Source organism: Rhipicephalus sanguineus, chromosome 10 (assembly GCF_013339695.2).
Source record: "Rhipicephalus sanguineus isolate Rsan-2018 chromosome 10, BIME_Rsan_1.4, whole genome shotgun sequence".
NCBI lineage: Eukaryota > Metazoa > Arthropoda > Arachnida > Ixodida > Ixodidae > Rhipicephalus > Rhipicephalus sanguineus.
The window spans coordinates 87,957,332-87,981,074 of record NC_051185.1 but is presented as its reverse complement, the minus strand read 5'-3'; the positions used below and the strand labels follow the sequence as shown (position 1 = coordinate 87,981,074).

The window sequence follows — 23,743 nt, the reverse complement described above, 5'->3', positions numbered from 1 at the left end:
CACAGCTAGCTAGCGCAATCGGGCGGTAGGAGGAAATGTCCAAAGGCGACTTGCCAGCTTTGAGGAGTGGAATCAGGCGACTTGACTTCCATTCCTGTGGAACCAGACCAGTCTCCCAGGAGTCATTGTACAGCAACAATAGCGCCTTCCGAGCTTGATCTCCTAGGTGACAGAGGGCACGGTAGGTAATGCCGTAAGGTGCCGGCGCTGAAGAACGTCTACACAAAGCCAGCGCAGCGTTTAGTTCTACCATAGAAAATGGACACTCCATGCGGGGATCGCGTGAAGCTAGTGGGCAGTCGGGCGTTCCCATCTCCGTTTCTGCGGAATTTGCCTCACCGGCAATCCTTCTACAGAAAGATTCTGCGACGGCCATCTCCGTACATTGTAGATGTAGTGCCAAAGATTTAAACGGATGGCGTTGACCGAAGGTTGCATGCAGACCACGAACAGTTCGCCATATAAGCGACAAAGGCTTTCGTGGATCCAGGGACTCACAAAAAGATACCCATCGGCGTGAAGCCAGCTTGTTCATGTGACGCTGTATTTTCTTTTGTGTGCGTCTAGCCAGTCTCAAATCGTAATTTGACTTTGTGCGTCTATATCGTCGTTCCGCACGACGGCGAATTGCTCGAAGTCTCTCGAGTTCAATGTCAAAATCGGTGCGCGCTGAACTCATCGAAAGCGAACGCGTGGTAGTCTTTAGTGCACTCTTCATTGCGTCCACCAGGTTGAAGGGTGAGCCGTCACAACAGTCCTCCAAGATTAACTTGTATTTTGGCCAGTCGGTGCACTGGATGGCTCTAGTGCACTTGGAGCTAGATAAACCTTCAATCTTCAGATAAGTAGGGATGTGGTCGCTACCCCGCGTTTCCAAATCCGAGAACCAGTGAACTCTTCTGGCGAACGAACGTGAAACGAAAGTAAGGTCTAGGCAACTGCTGTACGTTGGTCCACGCAGATAAGTAGGACTTCCATCATTCGAGAGGCAAAGTTCGTATTCAGAGGCAAGGGACACCAACTGTTTCCCTCTAGTGTTGACCCTGGAGCTTCCCCATAAGTAATGGTGGGCATTGAAGTCGCCAGTTATCACCCACGGCTGGGGAGTCGATGTCAAAATTCCGCGTAAGCGCTCGCAATCTAGACGAGTTGATGGAGATAAGTAGGCTCCAAGAATTGTGAACGTGATCTTGTTCTTCTTCACTGTTAGACATATGTACTGGTTGTCTTCGTCAGGTGGTACTGGGTGATGAACGTAAGTCAAGTCGCGGCGTATAAACATAACAACCTTGCTGCACTCTCCGTGGGTGGAGGACATTAAGCATTCATATCCGGATAGTCTTATGGGAGCTGACAGGTTGGGCTCGCAAATCACAACGATAGGGAACTGGTTGGTGAATACATACTGTCTGAAGTCGGACATGCGCGGTTTAAGCCCTCTTGCGTTCCACTGAAAGACAGATGAATTCTTGACCTCCTCTCGAAACGATAGCATCTCGCGGGCCATGGTTTTACCCTAGAGCTGCAAGCACTGGACTCAAAGTGTCCAGCACCTGCACCGCGCTGTGTGCAGACGGGGTCTTCATGTTGCTCAAGAGAATGCGCATTGCGCTCATAAGGGATTGCAACATGACTATGACCTGTCGATCATCAGTCGTCTTTGCATCAGCGGCTCGTGAAGACATCGAGGGTGGCGGGATCCGATGCGACTCTGAATCAGGTTGCGCTCGTGAAAGTGAGGGCCACTCTTCACGAGGTGCGAGCGTTGACCCTGCCTTTGTTTTCGTTGTATCCGTCTTTGCAACGCTTGACGATCGGTGGCCAGTTGCTTTGGCGGTAGATGGCGAGTCTCTAGCGTCAGATGCGACGTTTCGTGACCTTCTGTGGCGATGCCGTCGTCGCCTGACAGTAGCAGCTGCCTCTCTGTGCGTTGAATTGTCGCGCACCATACGTTTGAGTACCGCCCGCTCGTTCCGCACTCGCGGGCAATCCTTTGATGACGCTTCATGAGCACCATGGCAATTAGGACACTTTAATACAGTTGCCTGGCAGACGTCTTCTGAATGAGGTTCAGCACACCGCGGGCACACAGCATTGTTGGTACAGACACCTTTTACGTGTCCTATCTTGAAACATTTGTAGCATTGAAGGGGCTTCGGAATGTATGGACGGACTTGGTGGCGAACGTGGCCAACTTTTACGTGTGACGGAAGGATGTCTCCCTCAAACACAAGCTTCAAGCAACGTGAGTGGCCGAGCCTTGCGATGTGCGTGATGAGGGCGCCTTCTGTAGTTGGCTTTATTAAAATAGGAAAGTCGTCAGTTGGGATGGAAACGTCGACGTCATAAATGACGCCAACACTGCCGTTACAGCCTGTGGGGATCACTGATCTCACTTTGACATTGTCGATTTCCGTCACGTTCCGTAGGCTTTGCAGCGCGCTACGGTGCATAACATCTACTGCCAGGACATTCTTCCGTGAGTTTATCCTCACGTCTTTAATCTCATTTGGCACAAGCCCCTCGAGAAATGCAGAGAGGACTTGCCTGTTTAACAGTCGTAAATTGGCCGCAGGGTCTATGGCCATGAAGAGCATAGTGTGCGGCCAGCGCTGTGGTGTAGTCTTCACGGTGGATACACTTGCCGACGATGATGTCCGCAGCAGTCTTCTTTTTGCATTTCGGCTCATGACAACCGTGAAGTTGTCGTCCGATGAGTCGAAGCTGTCCGAGTAGAACTCCGTTGCCTCGCTGTCTGTGCCGCTTGAGGCATTCCCACGTTTCCTTGACACTGCCGGACGTGACGGTTGCGCGCCAGGAAGGTCCTTGGAGGCTTCTTCGTCCATTCTCGCATGAAGGGAGCGCCAGCTCCCAGAATCGGTAGGAAAACAAATCGAAAAAATCGAGATACAGGTAGAAGCAATAGCAAGGATGCGGCCGCAGCATGCTTACAAGAACAAACGCATAAATAAAAGGACAGAAATGGGAAATGGGACAGAAACTCACGGAAGCACTCACATATTCACACACATGCACACCGACGTGAGCGCGAAAACTGAGATCTGAAATACAAAAAAGGGTAAAATAACAAATGTACACAAACACGCAAGAAAACACGCACACATATTTAACGCAGACGCGAGTAGAACTGTTAAGAGTCAGTTCACAAGCAGCTGTGCCTATTTTGTCATACTTTTTTAATGCACATATTGGCTCTTGCCTTCACTGTCATAGGAATTTTTTAGTAGCGGCATGTCACGACAATCGAAAATCAGCGCAATGCTGTGTTGAGGAAAAGCAAGTCGAGCGCTGGCAGCACAACTTACGGGCGATTGTGTCACAGCAGGAATTCGACAGCTGGCGCGTGCAGTGAGCGAAGAGTTCTAAGCCACACAGCGACGCGAATTCGTGCCAAGCTCCCTTGTAACGGCACCAGTGTATCAGTCATAATTTCATGTTAGCACTGAGGCGGGCATTAAGGAAACACACTGCTCCCAAACGCCTGACCGTTATTAATCCAATGACATTCGCTCAAACAGCGCGTGCTAGTCACTGATTGTTAGCATTGGTGGAAAGCAATCACTGGACGGTGCTACACAACACACAAACGACGCTACTAGATGCTCGGCCATCTTATCAAGCTGCTGCTAACGATCGGTCGTTTGCACTGAGCTGGCAGCAACAAATCTTTGCGTTGAAGGTTGCTTTCGCAAATCTTTTCTATTGAGAGACTCGTAGGTTGGTTTCATCCGCGCACGCTTTTCTCATTTATTCTGATAATGGTTTTGCTCCATCACTTTGCCACGTCCGACGAGAAACGCAGAGGCACTGTACACAAACACACCTGCCGCCTACAGTAGGTACCAGACTTTGGCAAACTCTCCTCGTCGTAACTTCCCTTAGGAGCAAAACAAAACACTATGGAACAAACACGTAAGATGTTTGTTTGCAGCGGTATCTCGCCGCGGGGTCCTGTTTCCAGACGAAGCGCAGCGCAGCGTCACCGATGTTCGCTGCAAGCTATCTTCGCCGGCTCACGGCTATGAAAAAAAAACGCACGCGGCATACAAATTGTGCATCGTAAGCTCACAAAATATTTCCGGCATTACAGGCCACCACAAACAATTCGAATTCGCTTTGACGAAGGGAGACGCACACATCTGACGCGACTCGTCCCAGTTCGAAGCGAGGGCGGCCATGCTAGGCATGTTCTTCGACGGCGGGGTCACCGGCCGTCCGGCTCGTGACGTCACCTGAAGTGCACGCCTATTGGTGGAGGCTCGTGTGCACCTGCCTTTGAGGGGAAAATGCCGCTGCCTTCTAAAGTTGTACCCGACTACAGTTACGTAATTCGCATTGCGTGATGCCTAGTCGCTATGTTACTCTCCCACCACGCTATATAACAAGTTAACATCAGAAAGAGAGAGAGGGGGGAGAGACCTTTATTGAGAACCTGAAGAAATTGCTCATGGGTGGCTTATAGGCTTCACTGGCAACCAATAACAGTGCACTTGCGAAGAACCCACTCCGCTATAAATCATCATAATTTTTGTTAAGTACAGGGAACCAGACACTATGCCATTTTTCGTCATTCTGTGGAGAACCGTGGTACCCGCTAAGCACCTGTAAGGCATTATGTGTACTTTGTTGGTGCTGTGCCTGATGACGATGAAGAATTATGGCAGAGCGCTTTGTATTGATTGGACGCATTCAACAATCGCCTCGTTGCGCAATTCGCATTGTGTGACGCCTGGTTACAGAATTCGCGTAGTGTGACAACCTGGCTGTTATTTTACTCTTCTACCACGCTATATTACATATGTTATTGTGGTTCCTTCCCGACATGAAGCCACTATAGGGTCTTTCTGCAAAGCAGTTTCAGACACCGGCGTGGCTCTGAGGTAGAATACTGGGCTCCCTACGCAAAGGGCCCAGGTTCGAACCCCGTTCCGCTCTGAATATTTCTTCTTATTTCGTGTTTTTTTTCATATTTCGCGCTATAGCGGTTACGGGCACCGGCGGCGGCATCGGCGGACAACTACGGCGTGAAAAACGGCCGTTGAAATGATGTCATTTATTTATTTATTTATGTATGACATTACAGTGGGGAGGAAAAAGCGAAGAAAAATTCAAAGCAAACAATTAGCAGCAATTCCTAGCAGCATCAAGGGAACATAAGTAAATACACATACAGCAAGGTGAATAGTGTACACTTAGGTGCACCATAGTGTATCATTGTGCAAACAAAAAATAAAGAACCAAGATTACCAGCACACAAGCATGCATATAATTAATTTAACAATGAACTTTATTATAGTGATAAAAGCATAATTATATGAACAAGAATGCAAAATACAGGAAATTACACGTACACGCATGTAGCAGTCATCACTAGCAATAACATGAGCGAACAGCAACTCTAATACAAGAAGAATTATTTTAGCAGTGCAAAAAATATGTCATTGGACGATATAGTTGCGACAGACTTGTCTAATTGATTCCAGTCCCGCATTGTTCTAGGACAAAAACACTTCCTAAAGGAGTGTGTTTTGCAGGGAAATTCCAAAACCTTATTCTCGTGGTCAGCCCAATAGGAATAGTAGTTAGGTGCCTTTATGTAACGATGCCTATCAATGCCAACTTTTGAATGAAAGATCTGAAAAAAACTTCAAGCGAAGTCTGCGTCTTTTACAATCTAGTGTATCCCACTACAATAATTCTTTCGCGCGCGTAGGACTGAACTTTCTGTCATAACGTCCGCAACCTAATCGAGTGGCCAAGTTCTGCACCCTTTCAAGTTTTTCTGTGTCGAATACTGTTGAGGGGTCCCAAACTACACACGCATAGTCAAACAGCTTTCGCTGTAAAAACCGACGCCTCGCGCGACACAACCGTTCACCGGCCACCCCGTATATATAGCCTCCTCAGACCTGAGAGTAATGGCACAGAGAAATAACTTTGACCAAGTTCTTATACTTACTTTTGTGTTGCATAGAACCCACAAAAATTATTTTGAATGTGCGCAGAGCCTAACAACAAGTAACTGTTTGTCCCCCTGCAGGGACACTGGGTCTATCCTTAGGCATTGCTAGAAATACGTATGCATTTTTGTGTATTTGGAAAGGGCCACAAATAACTGTTTCGAGGATGAACTTTAGAGAAAGAAAGATTAAATTGATTTTTATTAGTTCTGGTGACACATTTAGAGCACAACAAAATCACTTTTGGGACGTTCTTAACCCCACACACCAGTGAGTCATGCTATCAGCGCAATTTCTTTGCGACAGAACTCACGAATGGAATTCATAGAAGCAGTCTCTTCCAACTTCTATGCAAAGGAACACGTCGCACCGAGCACATCTGTGGCGTGTCTTCATGCTGCAGCCAGCGTTCCGGCACCTCGCTCCATTTGGTAGGTCGTCCTTCATTGGCAAATGCAGTGCGTCTGTTTTGCGGAAATGTTCTGATGGCAGAGCTTTTGGCCTCTTCCTTGGTGGGATGTCTAGGTCATCTTCGTCTTCTTGACGAGTTGCGATCACCTTCTGCCATATCAAAGCTTCGGCCACGCAAAGCTTGAAATCAAGGTACTCCAGAATGTTTTTTCTTTGCACGCCCTCTGTCTTCTTGTCTGCTCTGTACTGAAGCCAGCTGTTTACGCAAGCAAGATCAGACATGTGAAGAATTGTACGCAGTGTCCACCTGTTTGTGCGGCTCCTTTGAGCATACAGGGAGAGCATTCTGTCAGCTAAGTCAACACCCATATTTGCATTGCAGTTTCTGATGACGGATGGGCGCGGGACATCCAGAAACTTCTTGTCTTTCTTGCACCATCTTTTGCACTTATCTTCAGGCTCCACTCCAAAGGCAGCCGACAGCATCACAATGGGCTTTTTGTCGACCCATTTTGTGCAAGCAAGCGTGCTGTCTTGTCGCAGTCGCTGCTCCGAAGTGCCCCGAGATTTCTTCAACAAATCCTTGTCATTTGTGAAATGGGCCTCTTTTGGCATTCTGTTCTTCATCAGAGTGCCGGTGCCAAAAATGCCCTTCTTCATGAGCTCATCCATCAAACCGACCGAAGAAAACCAACGGTCACAGTAAAGCGTGGAGCATGCAGGCACTGTCTCAACCAGCTTCAAGACTGAGTTGCCCGATATGCCAAGGCCAAAGTCTGGAAACGTCTCTTTGCCTTTGTAAATTGCAAAATCATAAATCAACCCGTCCTTTCCTGCGAGAACAAAGTTTTTCAGGCCCACAGGATTTGGTTTGTTAGGGATATACTGCTTCATAGGACAGCGCCCTGAAAATGGGATGACTTGTTCATCCACACAGAAGCAGTTGGGTCTTTCCAAGCCCAAGCAGCCCTTTCGCACCACCTCAACGAAAGGCGCAACCTTCCAAAGTCTCTCGCTCTTCTTGTCGTCATCACTGATGTCGTCGTCAAGTTGGCAGCACAGGTTAGATCGCAGTAAGAAGAAACGATCCCGTGGCATCGTGTCGGCTACTGAGCTAACAGCCAGGCCCTTCTTCCAAAAACATCGTATTCTTGGATAGCCAATCACTCCACTCAGCATGGAACAACTCAGAAACGGTTTAACTTCCTGACCAGTGATTTTAGATATGATTCCACGCTCTCTCAGAATTCTCTGGTTTGTTTTCTCGGCCATTTTTTCGAGCATGTTGTCATCTACGTACTGCTTGTAGTAGTCGGCAGGCGAGAACTCCAATCTAGCTTCCGAAAAAACACAGCCCGTCTCGAGAACAGGCACATTGTTTGCTGGTGAAGAATAGGCTGCCTTCCACAGAGGACGCCTTTGCGAAATTCCTACGCCGCTGGAGCCGTCGTCGTCACTATCAGAAGATGAACCAGCATACTCCTCAGTGTCGGAATCGTACGCGGCATTCACGTCGTCAACGTCGTCTTCATTCTCGGAGTCCGAAATATCGGAAGTTTCCCGGTCGCAAATTGATTGCAATACTTCGTCTGCCTTCTTGGTGGATAAGCCTAAAATTACAAAGCAACGGGAAGTTAGACTTAAATTCCCACTGGTAAACTTTCATAAAAAAGAATGTGCTAGTCGGCCATATGACTTCAATATAAACACGCACATGAACCCAATGTCCCTGTGCGAGGACACTGAACTTAGTAAGCTGCGAAGGTCCCAATAAAGTCAATGGTTTTCTCTAAACGGTGTCAATGTGTTCTCCAGGCATTAAACCTTTGCACTCCGTTGCAATTTTTTAAAATGAAAAGCGTTAAGACCAACGATAAAGCGGCTTACCTGGTCGTCTCGCATAAAACGTGCTGGCGCTGATTGCCGCCATGTTTTTTCGAGCGGGAAAGAGAAATTTCGCCGAGCTCAAGGTAGATGGCGCCACAGACCTTGTCCTCCTAGAGGGACATTGGCTCTCTCCGCTGCAACAGCCGTTGTAGTTTTCGTCGCCTGTGAACCAATGTCCCTGTGGGGGGACAAAAGGTCTGAGGAGGTTAGGCACAGGGTGTTGAGCTGCAAGTAGTGCCGGTGAGAAATTTATCTTGTGCGTTGTTGAACAATAAAGATTCGCAGCGTGCACATTAACTAAAAGCGGACTGCGGGTATCTGTGTCTAATCTTCCATCTGTCTCTCATTGCCCATTAGCAGTGATTTTGCTGTGGGAAACACCGGCGCACACTACATGCTTCGCCCCTCTACAGGTTTCACGATAGTGGAGCTGATACAACCTTCCCTACATGCCTCGCGCCTCGCCATTTTTTTTAAATCAAAAACTCGGTAGCAGTCGCTGCCTAAGTCGGCATTGCCTCTCGCGGTGAGGGCGCGTTCTCGTTGCTTGCGAGCCGGCAGTTCAGCGTTCATCGCGGAAAGAGCGTTTCGCGCCGTTCGCTCTCTCTCTTGAATGAATAAAACGCGCGAAAGAACGAGGACGAACAGAAGAAACAACAGACCAACAGCGCCGTGGTCTGTTGTTTCTTCCTTTCGTCCTCGTTTTTTCGCGCGTTTTATTCATTCAAGATGGAATCACACCAACTTGCCCAGTTAAACGTTCTAACACTCTCTCTCGCCACACGGCGAGCGCTGAGGAGCTGGCGCCCTCTCTTGCGCTCAAGCAAATGGGCCGGCACGACCACAGACGACGATGCACGCCGAGACGCAGAGACCCTAATGTGCTTCGCCCCTAAAAAACCTCCGCCACGAGGACTCGAACTCGCCATCTTCACGTACCCAACGGAGCACGCTACTCCTGCACCATGCTGAAACACGTTCATCTTACCGTACAAGGACTAGTCAAGAAAGTAGCACACCATTTCGTTTCATATTTTGATGCATACTCACGAAATACGCGGTCTTCCTTTCCAAATCAACCTTGCTTCTGTATTAGACATAAATAAACGGCTGTCGTCAACGAATGACATGCCGACAATGCCAAAAGCGCTAAGATTCTTTTAGAATTCCCATCTTAACTACGAAAAATATCGAGTAGATCGAGGAGCAGGTTTCAGTTTGCCGGCTGTTACTGCCGATCTTTAGTAGCCGTTTCTCGCTCTTGCTACTGGTCAACATGTACAGAAGCTCTGTGATTATTCGTTCGGTAAATACTCGTGTACATGATTTATTATTGAGTAGTTTTCTCGCGAAAGCAACGATATGCCAGTACTGCGGGCGCGCCAGTGTACTGATTTGAAGTTCTACCGATATCTACCACTATAAAACCGCTTGGAAAAAAATTCACAGCATATCGACGGGTGAATGATGAAGAGCTTGGGCGAAGGTTCTAAAGCAGTCATGGTTACACCGTGAAATCTTCAGTGCTTTCGCCAAGAGTAATCAAAGCGATAGCCCAGTACATCATCAAAGACGTTACAAACACTGTATATATTTAAACAAGAAAGTTCATTTCGTAAGTGGTAGCTAGACGTGGCTTCCCTTCCCCCTTCATTATAACTGCTTTATGGTCGGTGAAGTGCGGGATCGGTGATGGGTCGTAGTGGGGTGTTTGCAAAGACGAAGCAGTGGGCAGTTTGCAAAGGTGGCTCTTCCGTTCCCCCGTCATTATAACGGCTTTATGGTCGGTGAAGTAATGGATCGGTGATGGATCGTAGTGGGATGTTCGCAAAGACGAAGTAGTGGGCAGTTTGCAAAGGTGGTTACGCCGGACAACGGAGACGTGACAAGGTTAGACTAAGAGGAGCTTCGCCCCTAAAATAAATACAATGCGCTGATGAAATCTGGTAGTGTGTCAGTTGACAATACGTACCAGTTGAGAAGTACGTGTTCTGACGTATGTCGGAGAAGTACAGGCGAGTACGGCCGGCAGCTTTCGTTGAGCCTGTATGCGTTGCTGAAAGCGCGTCGCATCGATGGTCATAGCTCCTTGTGCGGACACTGTAAACAAGAAAAATGGGTTCATCTGGGTTAGCGGATGACCAAACTGCACTCTATGGCCATTCTTACACGTCAGAATTGCGTATACTTAAACGAACAAGCGTTGGTGCCATGTAGATGGACTCGGCCGGTACGCTGGACTTGACGCTCGCAGGGAGTCGCACTGTGTAGGACCGATCTCGGCGTTGGTTAGGTGCGATCGCTGAAGTTTCTACATTTCAGCTTCTGCACCTTTGTAACTGTTACCTAAAGCGTAGCTGATGTAAGTGGAAGAGCAAGAATTCACTGAGATGCGTTTCCGGTGAGGCGATACCGAACGACGGCTGTTTTTCTGGTCTCCGTTGGAAGCGGTCGCAAAGCCAGAGCTCATTGACTTCTTGCCAACTGCACGGTGATGTAACGATTTGCTGTGTCTATTGAGACCGACGCCTGCAGACCTGTAAACACTGCAATGTGGAATCATTACGTCAACACGTCACGGATTCAAAACTGATATATGTGCGGGGCATACACGAAATGTGCATTGATTGCTGCTACGTGCTCTGCAAGAATTAGCAACGTTTATTGACACGGCATGAGTACAAAAAAGCGTGCTAGAAAGCAAAATGATCAGCGTTGGATGCCTTGGTTTAATAGCATATTTGTCTCTACTATCGAAAGGAAAACATTAAAAATTACAGTGATTTCACATATCACGTACATATCACGAAAATAGTACGCATCTCATCCTCTTTCGTGGCTAAGCTCTAATTTGTGACACATGTTTGGTACCTGTTAGGATAGCTTATACCGGTACCATCCAAGCAAATATTCGATATTCAACCATACCGAACCGTTTCGCCGTGCACAATACTGAAAGCAGCGTGCGGCACTTGCAGAAACAGTACAGGCTCCAGTATGCGCCAGCGCCCTCCAGTGCAAATTCCAGCGTCTCCAGCGCTTCGCAGTGAGCCACTCAGTCACAGCGGCGAAGCCAGTGCCCATACCAGTGCGACCCAGCTCTTTCCCAGTGCGTTCACCGAAGTGCCAGTGAATCCCGGCGTGTACCAGTGTTCCCAGTGCAATCCAGTTGCCAAAAAGCAGTCCCCACGATAGGTGGCTGGAGTAGTTATATGTTTTCAAAGACGGCGGTAGAACGCTACCTGTGGAGTCAATCTCCAAATTCTTGGATTATCTATGATTTACCGAAGCATCCTGCAATCAAGCACGCACTGCACACGTGGGTCACCTTGCATACGCTCACTAAATTAATGAAAAGCGAAAATTTTATGGGTCGAAAGCTATGGTAGATGTAATGGGCGCACGTCTTATAACCGAGTCATTCATAAAAATAAAATTACCAATGCTGCACCACGGTGAGTGATTCGAAGGTCGATGTGAGAGAGTACTGGCGATCACGTTTCCTGGCAACGAAGATACCCTTGAAGGGGCGCCGGTCACCCGCGTGCTTGCATGGGCCGTTTTCCAATAACTGATGCTCTGTCGATCGTGGCCTTCACCGCGATCAGCCGTTGTGACATTGCGAACTGATCTTTTGTGGAGGTGACCTGTCGTTTCGCGTTGCCACATTTTATTGTTGCGTGGATAAGGACGCGTCACCGTCGTTGTTGCCCGTAGAAGCTGAAATGTTGCTGCTAAGCATGTGGGTGAAGGTCCAATGCCTATATTGATGAAAGAAACAGTTAGGATGGACCATTGCGCAATGCGATAGAAAGCAAGAAATAAATAAAGAAAACTACTACGAACAGTACGCCAGGGATGCAGAGAAAAAGCCTCGCTTGCCCCTATTTTCACGATAGGTCGCGTGATTTTTTTCTTGATAGAACTCGTTATCGATCCAGTTAGTGCATAAAATGTGCGAAATTTGTGGGGCAAATAGGCTGGTGTTTGCCACCCGTGTGTTCCCTTCTTCATTTTATTGCGATAGCAATTATATGGACAGTTTCGACGGGTTTTTGCCGTCGCCGTCATGTCCCTCCCGTGTGAAGTCTAAATTGAGAAGATCCCCCCGCGCATCGTATGCTCTACCTCGGGTAAAAGCGCGCGAGCGGGGGCGACGAACGCGGCCGAAGCAGACATCAAACGAGCCGACCCATTTCCGTCGCTCGGAGGGTGCATGCGATAACATGTCCCTGCTCGGGAGGCCCGCCATCGAAGCAGCCAGGAAACGCCCCGCCCGTCTTTAACGACCATGAAAAGACGCGAGGTGGGGGAGGGGGGGGGTGCCGCGCGAGCAGCAACTTTGAACTTTGAATCTAAGGGCGCGGTCGCGATCGCTGGCGCGCGCGCTATCTCGACAGCCATCACAGCGGGGGGCCCGTATACCCTTCTACGTGCTGCGCTCTCAACGCGAAGTGACTATGCGGAGAGCATCTCTCCCTAGAGCGGCTGTACTCTCTTACATCAGCATTTTCTAGTTACGTGAGATAGGATACAGAACAGTTTGCTGCCAGCCTCACTTTGTATAACACTACAATTTGTTGCTATCACATTCATTGCTTCGCCCTTGCGGTGAAACTGTGACTTTTATTAGTGGACCAGCGGTGAGTTTTGGCATTTTCGCAATTTCTGCGGCGCATACATTTCTGCCCATGAATGACGGGCATTTAGGATATTGCCTAGCTTGTAAAAAGTAAATGCGGCTTGCTGAAGTTCTCAGGAGCCAGCAAGAATAATGGCACTGGATCGCTCATGCTGAGCACTTTTCACCTATACTCACGCCGCCCACATTCGGCATCAACGTGACGCTTCAGATGGTCAACGGCCACCTCCTTACGGAAATGAGTGTTCCTGGCACTTGATCTACAGCGTAAAAGACGGGAACAAGAGAGGTAGCATGTATTTCAACCAACTCGGCCAGCCTGCTATCCTACTTCAATGAGTAGTCTTGGACCCTGGTATCAGCCCTCGTCGGCCCATACTGCTCTGAAAGCTCTACAGCATTTTTGAAAACCACAAAACTGTCGGATAACTATAGCGGTCACGCAGATTTATTAGATGTGAAGCATCTTATGGCGGAGTTCAAACCGGTGGTGTGCGGCGTGACCACCCTTACTGTGCATGCGCAAACCCTCTCCAATCACCTCCACTCGCCCTCTCCACTCCCCTCCCCATCTCTCCCTTTCCCCTGATCCTCTCCCCCTCTGAAACGCGGGGTCAACATGCCGAAACGCTGCTTCGCATCGCCTCATGGTCCCCTTTAGCGGGAGATGGTGTGATTTTTCTCTCTTCTTTTCTAATACTTCCGGTTCTAACACCGCACCTTGCGCCGACTTGTCAAACGGCGATCGACCCCTCCGATTTCCATCTCTCGTTTTACAGCATAAGCTGTTGAGCTCACAGCAGCTGATTTTAGTGGCGTAGTTGTTCCCCAAAGCCGCCGCCGCTGTTCTCTGCCGTAGCTATCGTGCACATTGAGAACAAGAAACCAGGGTTCGAGGTGGATTTGAACCCACGCTTTCTGCGCGGCAAGCAAGTATTCTACCACGGAGGCTGATTGACTGGGGCCTTGGATTAAGGGCTTCAATCTCTAGGAGTTCACACGCAAAAATGACAAAAAAGTAGGGCACCTCCGTACTGGTGGCCCGAAGACTGAGGTAGCCACGGAGCTGGTGGTGTCCCCCTCCTCCTCGCCCTTACCTCCCTATTTCTCTCTCTCCCTCTCTCTCCCTGTTTCGTTCTATTTCTTGGTCTTTCGGTCTTTCTTTCTCTATCTTCCATCCTTTTCTCTGTCTTTCTGTCAATCTTTTTCCTTCTGCCTTTTGTTCTCTCTGTTGTTCTCTTTTTTTATGGTGTGCTTTACTCTGTCCTCTCCTACTTTCCCTCCTCCGCTCTCTCACATCTGTCCTCCTCTCCCTCACTTCTCTTCCCTCTCCCCTTGCTACGCTGTACTGTACAAGTCACGCTGTGCTCTCCTAGCCGCTCGCCGTCGGGTGTTGTATATAGGCAGTCCCGTAGCCAGGGGGGGGGGGGCTAGGGGCCTGAGCCCACCCCCTCCCCAAAATTTTGGTGAAGTACGTGTTTTTATTAAAAATAAGTAATACAAACAGGTCTTTTCTCAAATAGTCAAGGTTTTCAGCAAGGGGGCCCTCCCCGAATAAAATTCCTGGCTACGGGCTGGATACGAGGGTTCGATTCTCGCCTCGCGAAGATATTTTCCCCTGATAATTTTTCTCTTTCTCCGTCTTTATTTATCTTTCTTTCTCTCTGTTTCCTTGTCTCTTTCTTTCACTCTGTGCTCGTTGTCTCGCCCATCAGGGTTATAGCATCCCGCGCCGGAGCTATCGGCGCTTTTTTTTGGGAGCGAAGCAGAAGATGGAGACTACGACGACGATGAAGAAGAGAACAAAGAGAGAGCGTGCCTGTTGATGACGATGTTTTTCTGTTGACACCCTACAAACTACTAGGAGCTATACCAGCTTCACTGTTGGTAAGATTTCTTGTACTGTTACTGCCACAAAGCTAGGTAATTGGAAGAGTACTTGCTTTCTTTTCGGAAAACGAATTTACACAAGCGTTATGTTTGACGAGGAAAAGCGTCAATAGGTTTAACATTGCGTGGCAAAAGAGCAGATTCACACCAGACGAACTGCGTAACAAGTGTATGGTTTAAAGCTTCCCAGCCATTGCAAAGGGCTCAGCCACAATCCTTCAATGATCCTCATCATAATCGAGCACAACGACATGAAAGCGTACAGGTACGCAAGCACGCATATGACCTTATAAACGCGTAGTGGGTGCTTCGCTACTTCGCAATATGAGAATAGTCATGGTGCAGTAGGTACCTCCCAAATGTACTTACAGTAGGCAGCCTAAGAGAGTTTACTACGGCTTTTGTGACGTCCGCTCCACTAGCTTACGCTGTGACTACACTGCGCATTCGGCGCAGGCCTGGCTGCTATGAATGAAGGAAAGCGTGTTAAGGGTCTCGTTTTGGCAGACTTGATGCTTTCAGGTAGTATGCGAGGGATTATTGGTCAGCTGCCAGCTCGTGGAAAGATCACGTGCTACGTGACGCCAAGAGGCAGAAAAAGAGTAATCCACACTCGCCGCCATGTCTTCGACTGGCGCTGACTAAGATTCCTAAGTTTAAATGCACATATATAGCCCACAAAGTGGACGGGAGGATGACCGCCGCCGTAGCTCAGTGGTAGAGCATCGGACTCGTTATTCGAAGGTTGCAGGTTCGGTCCCTACCGGCGGCAAGTTACCTTTTCGTCCACTATACTTTCTTCACAATTATATCCTAATTTTTACAAGTAACACCCTCTATATTTTCCCTGACATTATTGTCTGTTAGGTCTCAATAATATATGGGCGAAGTCAACCAAAAGTGTTAAGAGCCAAACACGGTAATTCTTGTACTTACCTTAAGAAAAGTGCGTTCGCGTTCAGCCACCAGCCTCTTGCAAAAACAGAGCGGCCTGCCAAGTAAAGAACTGTACCATATTGAATTACAAGCTGAAGCTTCGCAAAAAAGTCAAAGTTTCGGCGCAACGGCGAAGCAATGAATGCGATAGCACAAATTAGAATGTCGCACGAAGTACGGCAATCAGCTCGATACCTGTCACGCGCCGCTCGATCGCAAAGGACTAGCGAAAATAACACACACATGACGACCGCGAACTAACAACGGTTGCAGCTTGACACTTCCAGCGCACTGCTCAAACACAAGAAAGGACACTCGAAAAAAACGCACAGGTACACACAGGATGAGCGCGAACTCACTGTTACGGTTGTTACTTCTTCGTGTTCGAGCAGCGCACTACAACCCAACGCTCTTAGATTTCTTTTTCTTTAAAACTGAGGCGCCTGGAGTGACCCCTCCGCATCTCCTGCCGCGCGGTGGCGTTCGGTGCATCGTTTACTTAAAGTACGTTTACTCGGCGTTCCACATTTCATTGGGTACAGAAATGAGCCACTTTTTAGTGCGCGTGTGGAGTAAAATGTATAAATAGGTCGCCGTTGTCATGCTAAACAGCCGGTGGCGCGTGGCCGAGTTATTTAAAAGCGCGCGCTGCTGAGCGGGGGGTCGAAGGTTCGAATCCCGGTGGCGCGCTTCTGAAACTTTTGTCTCCAGATTTACTTTTCTTTGTGGCTTTTATTATTGCGACAGCAATTATCTGGACATTCTGGGCTGAATTTTGCCATCGCCGTCACCGTCTTGCCTAGGATATGTACATGAATGTATAAATATGAAAAAGGCACCACGGAAAATAAAGCAGAAGAACAAAATTCCGAAGTACACGACCGGGGATTCGAACCATCGACCCCTCGCTCCCCAGCCTGCTGCATTAAACAAATCAACCATGCCCCATGCATGCGCCGCCGAAATAACAGTGCGCTATTTATATAAACGATTTACCACTGGTGGTAAGCTAATCTCGGAGGAGCTTGAGCGTATTTTCTATCACGCAACGCTCCTAATTTTCTATCACTTTGAAAACTGTCCTTGAGACGCGCGCGACAAAGTGCTCCTTTTCTGTACCCACTGAAGATGTGGAAGAAAAAAATTGGCCGCGTATCTGCGTGCTTCGCTGCAAATGTCGTCTAAAGACGATAGAAGAGGCGCTGTGTGAGATATGGACACCATCTGGCAATACGTACGTCGGGAAACATGAGTGCTGTGTTGCGTGCTGGTAGTCCCGGCGCAGCAGCACGCGAAGACCGGCGGTGACCAACGCGGCCGGCGGGGACGCCAGCCAGCCCGAAAACGCGGTTTGGCGCGAAGCGCTGAAGCAGAGAAACGTCCGCACTCAACGAGTACTCTCCACACACTCTTTTATTTACACGTCGCCTGGGTAAAACAGGAACGCCAGAGCGGCGCCCACAACCGGCAGCCTGAAGGCCGCCCACAACGCTGCTTTTTCATTTTTTAAATATTTTTTTTCACCTTCTTGGCCTTCTCAAAACTAAAGTTTTTCGACACCAACCCATGGCATTCGTACAGTGCAATACAGAACCGAAACCGAAACACAACAATGAGCTCGTGCGAAGGGCACGGAGGAAGGCAAATTTCAGCGCAATCGCATTTTCAGCTTTGTTGAAACAGCGCTCACTAGACGACGACGAAGTAAAAGAAGGCACAGGACAGGCGCTTACTTCGTCGTCGTCTAGTGAGCGCTGTTTCAACAAAGATGAACGCATACCAACTCGCTCAGGCTTCCACTCATGCATTTTCAGCGCAGCTTAAGAAACTAGGGTCCTTAAAATTACGTATGTATGCATTTTCTATTAAAGGAACACGCCACCTAATACTTACCTAGTGATGTTGCACCTCAGATATGCATGATATTTACTTTTTGATCGACAACGTTCACAAGTATGAACAGCCGTACCAGTTCAAGACGGCTGGCCCTTGTACAAGTGGTCAACTTTGGCCGAGTGGCTGAATCGAGGGACGTGCCGACAAACAGAAAGACAGACAGAAGGACAGACAGAAAGACAGACCAAAATTTCTGCGTTTAAGTTCCCCAAGAAAGACTATCGTCTTTAAAAAAAAAAAGAACACCGGGCACGCCTTACATCAGACGCCCCCGTGTGGTAGGAGACGCAGGGGGTCACTCCACGCGCCACAGTTTAAAAGAAAAAGAAATATCTAAGAGCGTCTGATTCTCCATTGTCGACATTTGCACACGCAACGCGCCCGATTTTCTTTCAATGTGAAAACTGCCTTCGAGGCGTGCACGACAAATTGGCCCTTTTCTGTACCCAATCGTGATGTAGAAGAAAAGAAAAGAAAACAAAGAACACTGGGACCACCAGGAACACCTTGCCTTGCATCGGACGCCCCCGTGTGGCAGGAAACGCAAGGGATCACTCCACGCGGCGCAGTTTAAAAGAAAAATCACAGCATATCCACGGAGTGAATGATGATGAGTGGGCGAAGCTGCGGAGGTTCATCGGTAAACCGTGAATCTTCCGTGAATTCTGCCCAGTACATCATCACCGACGTGAGATCGGGCGCGTTTATACTAAAGGTTCGATGAGTTATGACGACTTGCAGCTCACTTTAATTTTACATGTACGCTGTGAATTTTCATTGTTTAGAAAACCACTGCTTTAGAAAACATCTGGCGTCTTTCGTTAAGCAGCTGGCGTCTTTTCGTTTTGCTTTAGAAACATCTGGCGTCTTTCGTTGGTTTATTTCATCAATCAACGGCGTTTTGAACAAAATTTTTATTGTTGAATCACGCACAGGAGAAATCTCACCAGGCACTACCTTGGAGGTAAAGAATGGCTGCTAATGGGAATGAGAGACAGAAGAAGTCGGCTTTTAGCTACCGCTGCGAATTTTTTATTGTTCAACAACGCGCAGGAAAAATCTCCCACCGGCACCACCTTGGAGGTCAAAGCGTAAGACTGGTTACGCACTACGACTACGACTACGAGGGACGAACGGGTGCCGCCTTAAGGAGCTTCGCCCCTAAAAGAAACATCTAAGAGCATCTGATTCTCCATTAGAGACTGAGTATCGAAGCTCGGGCGTGTTGGTTAGACATCGGAGGGAATACAGCGCAAGGGAAGACGACGACGTGCGTCGCCATGCCTTGTCCTTGTCTTCTCTTGCGCTGTATTCCCTCCGATCTCCATTAGAGAGTTTTAGAATTGGGGACCCAAGACACTGGGTCACCAAGCTGCGTTGGGTAGGCTGCTCTTGCGTTCGGAGGATCAGCAGAGCTTGAGAACTGGGTCAAACGCAACCTGCGTTGGCGCAAACGCACGGGGCGCCACACGTGGTGAAATTAAAATCATGCTAGACACGGGCCATACAGCGTTGTGGCCCGCGCGGCGTCTGCATAGTCTCGCAGTGACCCAAGAAGTCTTGGTGACCCACGCTAGTTTTCGATTTTTGGGTCTTGGGCCAACGCGAGCACAAAAGCCCAAGAGTGGCTACGGTTCTGCGCATGCGCCCTGGTGGCTCGCGAGCTCCTTGGTCCCCAGCTTTCTGGGGCCCCAATTCTCAAACTCTACATTGTCGACACTTGCAGCGCGTTGCTCAAGCACGAAGACGTAACAACTGCGGCAGCTGTTAGTTCACGCTTGCCCTGTGCATGGTTGTTCGTTCTTTTCGGGCGTCCTTCTTTGTGCTTCAGCGGCGCGCTGCAAGTATCGAGCTGCTTCTCGTTGTTCGTGTGACATTCTAATTTCTTGCTATTGCATTCATTGCTTGGCCCTTGCGGCGAAACGGTGATTTTTTATATATACATACATATACATATCCAGGACATAACGGCGACAGCGACGGAAAAAAACCAGCCGAGAGTGTATATTTAATTGCTATCACAATAAAAGCAGTTTGTTGCAGCAGGTTTGTTCATGGTGTGGCGGCTGGTCACTACTCACTCGCATCTCATGGGGATCTGCACTAAAACCAGTAGGTTTAAGTTTCTAAAACCATAGCATAGACTTCAAACGGGTACTGACACAAAAAGTTCTGACCTCGCGTTTTTTTTGCTGCAATGTGTTGCTGCGGGCATGTTAGTCATAACACGACACATCGTTTGTTCCAGCGCGCGACAGATAATCAATTACATGCTCCTCATTACCGCCCGGTGTCAGCCTCGGTTTCAAAATCGACAAGAAACCGGGTGCAACTATCACCACCTAACTGGTGCAGCGCTAGACACGTCAGCACACAGAACAGTGACGCACTTCCGCGTGGTGCGCGAGCAGCCGCCGAGAAGTAGGCTGCAGGAGCGAACGCGGCAAAAAAGATGGCGGCTATGACGTCATCATAACTTGTTGCAGCGTGGTCACGTGAGGGAACTATGGGGGGGTGACTGAGGGTCGCCTTTGAGGGTGTCAATAGCGTGAGGGTGTCAATCGCTCACGGACACTTCAAAATTCATTTAAAATACCTTCCAAGCTATATTCGCTGTTGATATTTTGCAGATGATATACGCATGTTCACAGGAATCGATCCCGCAGGCTCTATCGGGCGAAACATTTTGTGTCAATACCCCTTATTGAGGAACAGTGCCAGGCCCAGCGATCTGGCTCGGACTCGGAGACACAAATCGCACTACTGGATCACGTCCGCTGGTGGGACGTGAACGTGAACCCAAGTAGCTCATGAATTCCACTTTACGTCGGTCCGCGACGATGCATTGCGGGCGTTTAGCCCATTGACCTACCGCCAAACACATACCGGAGGCTACATGAACGCGCCTTTTATCTTTCACACTTTCCTCTCACAGTGCTCTTGGATTAAAGCTATCTTGGATAGATGGATGGATGTGACATGTGTGCCACCATGGTCGAAAACAGACAGACGTCGTTTCCTCCGCTATTAGCTCGTGCAACGCGGCGTTGCTACGACCTTCCCATTCGGCGCGTTTCCAACAGCAGAAGTGCAATGTCGTCAACTCTTCAACACACCGCAAGGTGGCGGCTTTAGCCCAAACGTCACTCATAGCATCCATCCATATCGAAAAATAGCTCTCCGACGCTCGCCTGGCTGTCGGACCACGTTCCCCACTCGCCATGTGAGAATTAACGGCCAGGCTAGAAGGAAGAGACGACGCTCGTCGCGTTTCTCTTCGCGTTTCACAACGCTTTGAAAGAGTACACATCGAGTATCAGTGTTTACTAGGTGCTTGTTGATGCCATCTTTGCGCGGGATACACCTTGTGCGGTATCCAGGCATATCATGACAACTTCAGCTACCGCAAGGGTTAAACCATGATCATGGGCGTTAGTCGTCGGTAAGGAGATGTGCCACTAGGCGTCAGCGGGGGTGCATCCACACAACGTGGTAATAACAATAGACATTGTACAAGCTCTCATATACCAATGCACTATAAACAATCAACTACTACTGTGACGACACGTTTCACTTTCGTGTTATAACCATTCCTATGACGGAGGGATCAGCCGTCTTTTTCTCCTGCTGCTTGATTCATGACCGAGTCCCCGTAGTGGGTTGAGATATGCCATAAGAAACGTCGCATCCAAGCAAGCGCATGCAGCAGAACCAAAGAAGAAGAAGAAGAAGATGCCGCTGCCGTGTCTCCTGTTTATGACAGCCGTCGTCGATTTATGTCAGGGCGGTGAATATTTTCGATCAATGCCAGGTCTGGTGAGCTTGCTTCCGACGGAGAAAGCTCTCATCGCTGCTATGAAGCGTCACATCGAGCAGTGTCAAAAAACTTGGACACGCAGTGCACTCGTATCTCTACCGCAGCACCTCGAGCTCCTGGATGTTCCGTCGTCCTCATCAGAAACTCGACCTGCGGAACCGGTGCTGCTGAGGTTCTTGAGGCTCTCTGTACTCCAATCCGCAGCTGACGTACTTGGAAGCGTTCGCTGCCCTCGACCTTTAGTCGAGACGGGACTACTTGCCTGGCCCACTGAAGACGACGTAGACGGCGCGGCGGCCAACGTCTGCAGGCTCCAGAAGGCGTACAGCTTGACGGCTGCAGACGTCATCGCGACACTGTGCTCTCCGGTTCTGGCCGATAAACTGTCCCCGGACGACGCCCTGTCGCTGGCCGTTCACTGCTCCCGGTGCGAACCTTCAGCAGCCGCTTATTGGGTCAAACTAGGCGAAGACCGACGCTACGCGGATTTCTTCGATTATCATCTTCCGGAGCTGGAATCTTCGTCACCCAAGGCGAATTCCACCTCCTGGCGGGCTGTCGTCAGTCGGCCGCCTGAGACTCCCGCAATGTGGCCGTACCGAGATGCCTTTCGGGAAAATCAACGCTTCTGCTTTCCCAGCGACACATCGTTCGGCGTGCTGTGTCGTGACAGTCGGGACTCCGACACTAGACCCAGCGGAGATTTGCGCTGTTGGCTCTCTTCCGGAAAGCACGGCGCGGCTACTCTCTCGCCCTTCGCAGTGGAAGAGCTCTCCCTCTCGGAGCCTCGACTCTGGCTCGTGCACGACTTCTTGAGCCCCGTTGAGTGCGCAGCGCTTCGTCGGGAAGCTTTCCAGCTCGAGCCTGCCTTGGTTACCGAGGAGGATGGGCGTGACAACGAGCCGGACACCAGGACGGCGGCGCTCGCCTGGCTTGAAAACAATGGAACCGCACGGCGCGTCTACCAGCGTGCCGCAGTGCTTACCGGTCTTACGATGGAGTCCGCCGAGAAACTCCAAGTACTCAACTACGCTGCCGGCGGACATTACAACGAGCACACGGATCCCCTGGAAACAGAAGAAGACGAGGGTGACCGGCTGGCCACACTTCTGGTCTACCTAAGCGAAGTAAAAGAGGGCGGCTCCACCGCCTTTCCCAAGGCCAACCTCTCCATCAGACCTCGTCGGGGGTCTGCGCTCTTCTGGTTTAACCTGAAGCAAGAACCGGCGGCGAGCTCGCGACAGATAGACTACAGCACCACGCACGGCTCGTGCCCCGTGCTGCGGGGGTCCAAGTGGATTGCCACGCTCTGGATACGCGAGTGGTCGCAGCCGTGGGACCTTGACTATTCGCTTTCGTAGTGAGCAGCTTGTAAGGGTTGTTGCTTAGGTTTACATTAAGTGTTATCATGAAGCATGAAAAACGGCGGTCATAACGAGGTCGAAAGTTCTTATGTTTGATGGTATGTGCCAGTTTTATTTCGATAAAGAATTTGCCTTTGTAGGTGGGACTAGCTGATGAAGTGCAGGCTTTGTCTATTACTATTTTTTTATGAGAAAATAAATGCATGAATACAAAACCACATTGATTGAAGAATCGCTTTCTGCGCGTTCCGCATTTTGTGGTGTTCTTATTTGCTTGTATAGAGTGTGCCCGAGCCAACTCTAGCCAGAGGTAAAAGATATGCGGACCAAATGGATGCTGCTTATTCCATGCATGTTGCATATAAGGAATCAATTTTTTGTGTTGTGCTTAATCAGTTAATCAGGCAACATTATTACGACACTTCTGAAGCAGCGAACCTGGGCAACAACTTATATTAGAAAGAAAGAAATAAAAAGAAAGAAGGAAAGAAAGAAGGAAACAAAGAAAGAAAGAAAGAAAGAAAGAAGGAAAGAAAAATAGGGCACCTCCGCACTAGTGGTTGAATGACTGAGGTAGCAGCAGAGGTGGTGGCGCTCTCCTCCTCCTCACCTCACTATTTCTTTCACCCGCTATTTCTTTCTTTTTCTCGGTGTTTCCATTTTGCGTTTTCCATCTTCAATTTGCCTTCTTTCTCTGTATTTATGGCTCGCTCTTTCTAATTCTTCATCTCGCTCTCTACACATTTCTGTCTACTTCTTCGATTCTCTTTCTCTCCATCTTCTTTCTGCCTTTCGTTCTCTGTTTCTCCCTTCTGTTTCTTTCTAATGTATGTATGTATGTATGTATGTATGTATGTATGTATGTATGTATGTATGTATGTATGTATGTATGTATGTATGTATGTATGTATGTATGTAT

At 48.9% G+C, this 23,743-nt stretch overlaps 1 protein-coding gene across 1 annotated transcript; it reads left to right on the top strand.

The window, feature by feature from the left end:
* The first annotated feature begins 21,447 nt into the window (after positions 1-21,447).
* Positions 21,448-22,841, top strand: LOC119406579 (prolyl 4-hydroxylase subunit alpha-1). The gene has a single exon (XM_037673315.1). It carries the CDS (start codon positions 21,448-21,450, stop codon positions 22,819-22,821), a length of 1,374 nt encoding a protein of 457 aa, XP_037529243.1. The 3' UTR covers positions 22,822-22,841.
* The last annotated feature ends 902 nt before the right edge of the window (positions 22,842-23,743 follow it).